Source organism: Morone saxatilis, unplaced genomic scaffold (assembly GCF_004916995.1).
Source record: "Morone saxatilis isolate NCDOM2014 unplaced genomic scaffold, NCSU_SB_2.0 Contig21, whole genome shotgun sequence".
In the NCBI taxonomy this organism is placed as follows: Eukaryota; Metazoa; Chordata; class Actinopteri; family Moronidae; genus Morone; species Morone saxatilis.
In genome coordinates, this window is record NW_023339774.1 from 21,917,326 (window position 1) to 21,928,214 (window position 10,889).

General features: G+C 37.4%; 2 protein-coding genes across 3 annotated transcripts in view; both read left to right on the forward strand.

Moving 5' to 3' along the window:
• Positions 1-3,906, forward strand: part of mctp1b (multiple C2 domains, transmembrane 1b) — a gene marked incomplete at its 5' end in the record, with an annotated part of 19,050 nt that extends 15,144 nt beyond the window's left edge. For both annotated transcript variants that reach the window (XM_035668589.1, XM_035668590.1), the window contains 6 exon segments: positions 783-893; positions 983-1,036; positions 1,120-1,229; positions 1,607-1,716; positions 1,791-1,888; positions 2,350-3,906. In XM_035668589.1, the coding sequence (XP_035524482.1) occupies positions 783-893; positions 983-1,036; positions 1,120-1,229; positions 1,607-1,716; positions 1,791-1,888; positions 2,350-2,421 (555 nt within the window).
• Positions 3,907-7,409: 3,503 nt separating this feature from the next.
• The window catches only part of arrdc3b (arrestin domain containing 3b), an 8,497-nt gene continuing 5,017 nt past the window's right edge, over positions 7,410-10,889 (forward strand). The window contains exon 1 of the mRNA XM_035667782.1: positions 7,410-7,903. The gene's annotated coding sequence lies outside the window, so the exon portion shown is untranslated. The remainder of the gene's footprint in view (positions 7,904-10,889) is intronic.

The window sequence follows — 10,889 nt, forward strand, 5'->3', positions numbered from 1 at the left end:
CAGGCCATTTAACCATCCAAATGATTTCTAAACGGGTTTATTAAGCTGAAAAAGTTGCCAAGTTCCCCTTTAAGAAACAACTATATATAATTAGGTTAGGTTTATTTATGCAGATCAGTGGTTGAACATACACACCGTCAGCCCATATCTCAGCATTTTCCTCATTTCTGTTAAAAAATCAAAGAAGAAGTTCTAAAGAAGTTTGGATTATTATTTAAGATCTAAACTTTAAAGATCTGAACTATACTCACAGATCCTTCAGTCTCTGATTAACAGCATCGTCCGGCTTTAGAAAACAACTTAGGATCTGATATAAGAATGAGAACAAAACACTGAATCTGTCAGAAAACTTGTACAGACTTGTATAAAAAGTTGCTAAAAATATCAGGAAAACTCATCCAAATCTAATAATAACAGCACTCTGTTGTAAATGTAAGCCTGATTAAACAAACTTCCTGCAGTTATTGTGTTCACTGTTATTATTATACATTGAATATAATATTAAATATCTATAAAATATGTCACTTAATTTACTAAATGATAGAAAAAGGATCCTGTTAGGAAAAAAGATTGGGAACCACTGATATAGAGACAATTTTAAACTCCTTGTAGTACGTTTAAGAAGGATTTTGAATTGAGTATTTTTACTTTGTTTGTATTTGTGCTAAAGATCTAAATCCTTCCTCCACCAGCAAACAGAAAAACCTAATCTTAATCTTAATCATGAGAGGGTTTAGGATTGATACAGCAGGACAATGTGTGATGTTTGATGTCCTTTCCAGCTGTTTGTGGTGGTTGTGTGGAACTTCGAGCTCTACATGCTTCCTCTGGCTCTGCTGCTGCTGCTCGTCTGGAACTACTTCTTCTCCTCGAGCCGGGAAACAGCGGACATGGTGAGAAAACCAGGAAAAACTCATTATTCAATACAAACGTCTGTCTTTCAAGCAGTTAAACGTTTTACCGCTTTCCCCTCCTGCTGCAGACCATGGACGCCATGTTTGAATGGGAAGACGAAGAAGATGATAAAGAGGACAAGGTAGCGTCAGAACCGCTCTAACATGTCGCCGGTATTAATGTTTTATTGAACGTACTGAAGCTCTGATCCCTCGTTGCTGTCAGGAGTCCGAGCACAGAGGCTTCATGGATAAACTGTACGCCATCCAGGACGTGTTCATCAGCGTACAGAACGCTCTGGATGAGGTGGCGTCACACGGAGAGAGGATAAAGAAGTGAGTATCACAGAGAGCGGCTCGTCAAATTCATATTTTTATCCCCTCTTGCACAGTTTCAGTTGGATTTACTGTGTAAAAGGTTCCATATGTGAAGCATTTAAGTATTAATCACTTTTTATTGCCAGCGTGTGAACAGGTTGTAACGTAACTTAACAAACGAGTTGTTCCCTTACTGATTTCTCTGTTTTTCTATGTAGAGATGAGGGTGAAAGGATGTCACGTTCTGATTGTCAGTTATTTTACAGTGTTCAGTGTTTGTCGCTGTTGGACGCTGACTGCAGTTCACTGAACGGCCACTGGTGCCGCTGTTAGCCACTGCTAGGACATACAGAGATACAGTATCTCAGTTTATTTGTGCTCTTCTTCCTCCGCAGCACCGTTAACTGGACAGTGCCTTTTCTAAGCTGGTTGGCGATCACTGCCTTATGTTCGGCCACAGTTCTGCTCTACCTCATTCCTCTTCGATACCTTGTGCTGGCGTGGGGTGAGTCACACAGAGAATAATATAATAATAATAATCCATATTCATTCTATAAACTGACGTCTTCTCTTCCGCAGGTGTGAATAAATTCACCAAGAAGCTTCGCGATCCGTACATGATCGACAACAACGAGCTTCTTGACTTTCTTTCCAGAGTGCCGTCTGACGTTCAAGTGGTGAGTTTATTTCAGCGTTGAACGACGGAGGCGACGTTGAGTGTTTCTTTCTTCTTGTTTTTGCATTTTTATTTATTCATTTTTTACTTTTAAGGTTCATTAAACACAAGTGTTGCTTAAAGCTTAAAGCTAATTCTCATCTGCAGTCCCTTTATAGACCTGCACACAGCGATGTAGAACATTATATAGTCAACCTAGAACATGAATCCTGGGTTCCTCAGGGTTCCCACGCATCCTGGAAAACCTGGAAAAACAACACGACAAAAGAAAACATTAAATTTGTAAGTAGGTTATGCAGGAGTTAATGTAAACAACCGACGCTGTTTGTTGTCCCGTATTAGTGCTCTTAAGCAAACAATATGGCTGCAGTGAGCAAATACAGTCTGCAGCAGCGCCACGGTTTCCTGTTTAATTAGAGACAGAACCTGTCATCATGTGTGTGTGTCTATGTGTGTTGACAGATGCAGTACCATGAGCTGAAGGTCGACCCCGGACAAAGTCCTAGCAAACGCAAGAGGACAAACCCGAGTTAGCTGCCGGCTCTCGCCCACTCTCTCTCCTGTAAACTCTGTAAACTATGTTATTTATATATTTCTGCTATATTTTCATTATTATGAGAAGTTGTATCTTGTTGAGTTGTTTCTGTTTTGTTACTGTGGAAAGATTTATTTTCTAAATCTTGTAAAGAAAAGCTTGTTTTTTTAAAAATCGGTTTTATTTGTTGAAACCAGACGCAGGACGATGTAATGCTGTCCGTTCTGAATGTACACGCGTGTGCATGTATGAAACTGTTGCATGGAGTCGGTTTGAACTCGATGTATCGTCAGTGTCTGATGTTACTTTAAAGGTAGAGTTGCATGGTATTGCTGCCTCTGTTACTCCATGTATCACACACACACACACACACACACGCACAGGTAAATATTACCTCATAGGAAACAATAGATTTGGTCAGATCCACACGACACGTGAACATGGATTTAGTTTTTTATTTAATATTATTTTGAGTTTAAACGTACAATAAGTCATTTCTCTCACATCAAAACAATAACACAAGTTTGGTGATTTTATGAATTTATGAGATTAAAAATCAAACCTATAAGGTAAAGTTTGACTTTAAACTATAATACTAAAATACAGAAGTAATTAGTAACTAATACGGCTTCATTTTATGGTCAAATGTGTCTTAAAACACAAGAAAGTCTTTCTGAATGAGGCCTCATCACATCTCACAATAGACCTTTTTCACAGCAGCCGTTTTAACATGAAACAGTAGGTTAAAGTTACCAATGATACTAACTAAGGCTCCACTGACTGACACATTATTGTTCCAATTACAGCTATCTGTATTTGTCTTAAAGGTGCAGTGTTATTATGATAAAAAGTCAAAACAATGAGATAAAGTTTGACTTTAAACAACAATATCAAAATACAAAACCAGTTATTAAAGACAAGAAGCTACATTATTGTCCTTTTAACGTGTTTTTTATTTTATTATGACACAGTAAAAAAAACATATAACAATGTGTTTTATTTTACTCTTTATTTTTCTTTTTTTGTTTGTTTTGGCATTTTAAATCTTCCATAAAGATAAACTTATAAACTATATGATCCAAGGAGACAAAATCTTAATATTTCAGCCTGAAGTTTATTTATTTTTATTCACTTTCAGTCTCTGATTTCCTGCGAACGTCGGTGTGAACAATCAGAGTTAACGTCCGAGGTTTTATGATCTCGGTTTTCGGGATGTGATTCCCTGCATGTCCGTGGGCCGTCGTCTGTGTGTGTCGAAGTGTTTCTGCATGACTGAACATAAATTATATGCAAAGTGCATTTTATGGATCCTGAATGTGAAGCTGCGTTCTGTTTACTCTCATTGATTTCTGTCATTTTGCACATTGTCTGTTTCCTGTTGCATTATGGGTGTTTTGCTGCCGTTGACTAACTTCTGCGACTGTAATGAAGTCGAATGCAGGACCGACTGTAACGACCGTGTAACGTTTGTCTGAGAAAATATATTTGTACACAGATCTACTGTCTGTTGTTATTATTCACTGTAAAACCAGAAACGTTCATTTAACTCAAAGAAAATAGTTTGAACTGAAAACATCGGAAAGTTTAAGTGAAACTAACTAAATTTAAAAAAAAAAAAACATTCTGGTACTTTTTACTGGATATTTTGTTTTCACTGTGCAAACAATTACAGAATTAAATCAGTGTAAAATTACTGAAGCTACTTAAACAACAATGTTTTTTAATGTTTACTTAACGTTTTTGATGTTAAAATAACAAATAATAACACATTACAGTGCAGACACTATAAAAACTAACTACAGAAGTAAGTTAACATAATTTAATCCTTCCAAAAACATTTGATTCATATTAATATTATTATTATTTATTAAACTCAACTTAAAAATGGCTGAAGTAATAAATAATGTCGTATTTTAGGTTTTGGTAATTTAATTCCAGTTTGTTTCCTTGACTCATTTTCTTTAAGTTGACTTTATATGATTATAAAATATCAACCCCAAAATAAATTGGCTACCATTTTATTAATTGATTAATCGTAAATAGTTTTTTAATCGTCTATCAGCTGTTTTAACAGGTAATGTAATAATTTGCTTTAGTGGAAGAAAAAAGATTTAAGTGACTTTATTCAGATAAATTCTGTTCACACATTTTAAATAAGTTTGGGGAAATGCTGAATATGAGTTTAATATACTGACTAGTTTTTGTAATGGTGGAGGAAACTGACAGAAATATTTAATTACTTTGATTTTAACAAACTAAACTGTTAACTTTTATAAACATATTTATTGTCACATTCACTAAAACTTTCACTTTATCCTGACAGAACATGAGACTGAGATAATCAGCTGGTTTCTCCTGATGGGATTAACAAGAATCCACCAGATAAAAACAACCAATCAGAGCAGAGAAAGATTATTGATTATTGAGCCTAAAATACACTTAAATGTACCCGACTGCAACTTTAATCATCATAAGTCACAGTTTTAGGGAGAAGAACAATTCACTCACGAATTGTGTTTACCAGAAAGGTAAAACAACTATTAGTGTAACTAATTACTGTTGTAAGTGAAGTGCAGTGAGTAATAAGAGAAATAATAAATAAATAAAAAAATAAATAGTAATAAATAACATTTTGTTTAATTTAGAGCTGAAAACTGTTTTTAAAGCATAAAATTAACTTATTTTTCACTCCTGAATTGGAATAAAAACTCTTCCTGGCTGAGGTTGTTAGATTTGTATTAACATTATTGACATTAACAGAGTCACCATATAAACATGAAGACATGAAATATATTTATTTTAATAATTATAATTAGATAAATAATATATGAATCATATTTAAAGTCTGAAATAATCCAGATCATATCCAGCTCACAGTCTGATCACTGACCTTTGACCTGTGTCTGAGGAGTGTGCTGCAGGGTTTCGTCCAGCAGGGGGCGCCGTCCACTCGGATCCTCTCCACAGCTGCAGCAGAGCGACGACGTCTGACTCCTGGAAAACATCTGGAAAACATCTGGAGGTGGTTTTCTGTTGCAGACTCAGACAATTCAAACATTTTATTTCTCTGATGCTCATTTAATATTAATAATATTTATGATGTTCATTATTTATCAATAAACACAATGTTCATACTGTATATTCTAATGTATCACTACATTTATATTACACATTATATATCAGTTACACTTTCTTTTTTATAGTTTTTATTTATTCTCTTTATTTTCTATGCTTCTAATTATTAAATCTTCTCTATATCAATTTATATCAACAGACTTCTCAATATTCCTATTTCCAAGTGATTATAATTTAAACTATATGAATCTTATATTTCTGCCAATAGATCTCCTTCAATGTTTCACTCTGGACCTTTAACTTTTAATTGTGTTGTTTTATGTCTGAACTCTTTCAACTGTTCAACCTTGACTCTTTGTGTATAAAGATAAATGACAGCATGTTAAAGTGAAACAGGAATCAGAGTCTAATCTGCTTCCAGAAGAGTTGGGTTTACTGATGAAGACACTTTCTACCAGCGGTTCCCAACCTGAGGGTCAGGGTCCCCTCTAGAGCTCGCCAAATCTTCTTGATTTGAGTGTAATAAACTTTAAAATACACACAGTGGGTCGATATCTCAGCATTTGGTTCATTTATGTGAAGAAAACTAAATTAAATGTCAGATTATTATTTAACTGAACACAAACTATATTCACAGGAGAAAGGTGCTTTATATATGAAAGGAGGTGATGTCGTCCCACAATTCCTTGCAGCAGCCACATTTAACTCCATAACTTTAATACGCTTGTATGTTTTAAACTCTCTGTAACTTAAATATTTAAACTTTATTATATTAAAATGATCAAAGTGAAGTTTATTGGTTATTAGCTGTCTGAATCCAAGATGTTGGAGCTGTTGTTTGTTTCTTACACTTCAGCTCTGAGTTCATGTTCAAGCAGGATTTAATTAATTAGTTATATTTAATTAATTAGTTGTTTACTTAAAGTTCATTTTTCTACTTCAAGTTTTCTAAAATGTTATGTTTAAATATGCAAATGAGGCACAAACTTAAACTGTGCTGAAGTATAAATAATAACAAATGTTCTTTATTTATTTATTGATATTTTATAGCATGATATGGAAACACTAAAGTACATTAACTTGTACAGTAGTTGAGTAAATGTACTCAGTTACTTTCCTCCACTGACACCAAATTAGATTAATTTCAGGAAACTTTTTGCCAATTTATTGATAATCTTTGTTTTTTATATGGAACCTGAAAACTTCCTCCATAACTGAGAGTAACTATAAGTAGAAGTATAAATAGTAATACACTTTATTCATGTATTTATTATGATATGGAAATACTCGAGTACAATGCTGAGAGTATTTTACAGTAAAAGTCTGAACACTGAAAATGAAAAACAAAGATAATCAATAATTTTCCAAAAGTTTCCTGAAAATCTATATTGGTGCCAGTGGAGGAAAGTAACTGAGTACATTTACTTAAATTACTGTTTATTATTATTTATACTTCTACTGAACTACATTTATTTTAAAACAGTTACTAGTTACTTTAAGTGATAGAGGAAGTATTCAGAGTACTTTCCCTTATATAGGAATACTAAAGTACATGCACCACAAACTTGTACAGTAATCGAGTAAATGTACTCAGTTACCTTCTTCCACTGACACTAAATTTGATTTTCAGAAAACTTTTGGGAAATTATTGATAATCTTTGTTTTTTATAAAGAAAGTGAAGACGTGTGGTGTGTGTGTGTGTGTGTGTGTGTGTGTGTGTGGTGTGTGTGTGTGTCTGTCTGTCTGTGTGTGTGTGTGTGTTGTGTGTGTGTGTGTGTGTGTCTGTCTCTCTGTGTGTGTGTGAGTGTGTGTGAGCGGGCCGGCCGGTCTGTGGCGCACATGCTCAGTGAGGTTTATTTTTGCGCACAGAGGCTTTAAGAGCGCAGCGGCTGCAGGCAGCGAGAGACGGAGAGAGAGACTCCAGCGCACGGGAGGAGAAGCGGGGGAGCTGCAGCGACCCATCAGCTGAGTCTCACCCACAGATGAGCCACCACGGACCCGGTCGCAGACCCGGCCGTGCGCTGGGCACCCGGGCTAGCGCGCATGCATTTGTGCCCCATGCTCTAACGCACAACTCCACAGACTTTATTATTTCTCTTCCTCCCGGGGCTTCTGCAGATCACCGCCACCATCATGTGCTGGGCAAAGTCAGGGCCTTGGGGTTTACTTCGACAGCCTGAACGAAACAACCTGCCCGTGTCTCCGGCGGGACCTGGTGTCGGGCCGGGTGGTGGTGGAGGTCGCCGGGGATGTGCGGGGAAGAGCTTGGAATAACGGCGAGAGGAGTCGCCAAGGTCCGCTGGACGGAGTCGAGGAACGCCGGAGCCAACACGGCTTACACCCAGAACTACACCGAGGAGGTGGAGTACCTGCACCATACGACACCCTGATCGGAGAGGAGAGAGGTAAGGTCCAAACTTTATTCACACAGGAGTCATGTGTCAAAACAAAAGCCCCATCAGAGACACACACACGCGCAGTGGTGCTGATGCAACAGCTGATCGGGGATGCGAAACTCTCCGCAGCCCCTCTTCAGTCCAGCACCCCGCAAAAACCCGGCAGTTTAGACCCGAACCAGCCCGACGGAGGGTTTAATAAGAGTTGTGCTGCAGGGTGCATCCTCGGTTCTGCTGCAGGAGGAGGGAGAGAGGAGAGGAGAGGGAGAGGGAGAAAAAGTTGCAACCCGTGTATGAAAACACTATGAGCAAAAAGAGGAAATGGAGTCGCACCGAACAGAAAGATCTTGATCAGGTTTTTATTCAGTTTCAGTTAAACTGTGGTCCGAGAGCGATCTCCATTTTGTGCTGATTACATCCTGAAGCAGCAGACAGCCAACTCCCTTTGTTAGAAGCGGTTCAAACCTGTTCAGAAACTGCCAGAGAGGGGAGGAGGGGAGGAGAGGGAGAGAGGGGAGGGGAGGACCCGCTGACTGTGTGTGTGTGTGTGTGTGTGTGTGTGTGTGTGTGTGTGTCAGCTGCTGGTTAAAGGCCTCCCACCTGTGTGATGTTTGTAAAAACTTGATGCAAATAAGCGAAAGAATACAGTTTGATGTAAATGAGAGACTCTGTTACATCCACATAATGTGGGTCAGACTGTCACCTGCATCTGCTGCCTCCTCTTCCTCCTCCTCCTCCTCCTCCTCTTCCTCCTCCTGTGTGTACATTTAATATTATTTATGACCGTGAAGCTTCAGTTGTGTAAATCTTAATAAAAGAGCAGTTGGAGTCTCCTGAATTAAACTCAAACATTAAAGTAGTTTGGACTTAAACGTGTATTTTTAAGGATTAGTGATTTCATTTACTTCTTTAAGTGGGCTTTCTTTAAAAAATAAAAGCCCCAAAATATTAATTAGCTACCAATTATTAATAATCGATTCATTTTAAAATTGTTTACAGGTAATATAAAGTAAATTTAACACTTTATTTGGTCAATCCGTGTTTAACTGTTAGAAAAAGTTTTTCTTTTGATCTATAATCAATTATTGAAAGATAAGTGAAGGTGATAAACTATTTAAGTTACACAAATCAAATGTTTTTTAATGCTTAATTTGTTGGACTTAACACGTTTAAACAGTTTGAGTTGAACTGATGTGAAATAAAGACATCATCGACTTCATTATCTGCAGTCTGAGCATACTTCCCTGGTTTGAGGCAGTGTCAGTGGGGGTCAGAGGTCAAGAGGAAGTGAGATTATGTGGGAAAGTGTTGCAGGTTTTTACTGGATGTCGGTGTTGTCAGATAACGTCACTCTTAGGGCAGCAGGAGCGGATCAAGAGGGTGGCCACCCCAGTTTAACACATTCATTCACATTCATTTAACAAATAATGTGTGTAAGGAATTAAATTATTTTAATTTATAGGTTTAAGTTCAATGAAAGAAAACGTATTTGGAAAAATGTCTGAAATAAAACAATTTCTTAATTTCTATTCATTGCTTCACTAATGAGCCAGAATAATGTTTTTGAGTTCAAATATTTTCATTTTGAGGCTTTTCAAAGCAAATATTTGATATATGAGATTGTTTGTGATTGAATGGGCTCATATTTCTGCCACTTCTTCACCAAACACCAAAGTCACACAACAACACAAACTAACCAACCCGTGGAGGCTGTGGTAGACCAGTGCTCTGCAGCGTTAAATTAGTATTTTTGTGAATGGAGTCTGGTGAATAGAGCGATTAACAGCTTCCCTTTAAGTACAGTCTCCACTCATAATAATAATAACTAAGGAGGTCAAAAACTGTCAAAATACTACAATATTTCTAATGGAAATAAAAACTGAATCATTTGAGCGGGCGTCAAATCAATAATTAAAAAACTCTGCCGTCGCGGCTCCAAACAGGAACTATTGGGAAGAGAAAAGTGGACCATGAGGACTCATTTTCCACCAGATTAGCTCTAAAAGATTTCTCGAATTCTTCGTTTAAAACGTTAGAAAATAGTTAAAATGTGTCACAGTTTCCTAAAGGCCAACGCAACGTCTTCAGATCAAAAAGACTTTAATGACGACTCGAATTGCAGCGCTAATAAAAGTTCATTCTTCAACCCGACGAGGACGAGTTTACGTAGCTAAACTCCACCTGCTGAGGAAGACCATGTGCTTCGATCGAAAGCTCAGGAACTTCTCCTAAATGGATCTCGTGGTCGGGGGAAACATCCAGGAGTGGAGGCTGTACTTAAAGGGAAGCTGTTTCAACTTGAACCGCCGTTATGTATATATTATATATATACTATTTATACGTTCTGTCCACCAGACTCCATTCACAAAAACAGAAAGAAGAAGAAAGAAATGGCAGAAATATGAACCGATTTAACAATCTCATATATTAAACATTTGCTTTGAAAAGCACCAAAACGAAGATATTTGAACCAAAAGCATCCGTGGAAATTGTTTTATTTCAAAACCTTTAGACATTTTATCCAAATACAAGTGTTTTTTAACTGGACTTTAGCCGATCACTGAGTCTAAAATGTATCATTAAATACATTTCTGTTGCATTAAAAAGGGAAGGAAAGAAAAACACGATTTTATATTTAATTTATTAATGTTCGAGTCATAAAACAACCTGAATGTGAAACTTTTCCTCTCATCATTTCTGTCATTGAGACTCTACCTGGAGTTCACAGTTAGTGTGCAACACCCTTCCTCACCCCTTCCTCCTCCCCCACCTACTCTCATGCAACACACCACATGGCTGTACTAATGTGGGCAGGGGCTTGTCGGGGCTGCACCAATCGGAGCCCGGCCTGTAATTCGTGTCACGTTCTCTGCCAATCAGGAGCCGAGTTGTAATGCGTGCGTTGGAGTTTCCAGCTGAAGGAAGCTGCTCAGTCTGGTTCATACCGGTCTACTCCTGCTCGCTCTGTGTTGCCGGTCACACACACACACACACA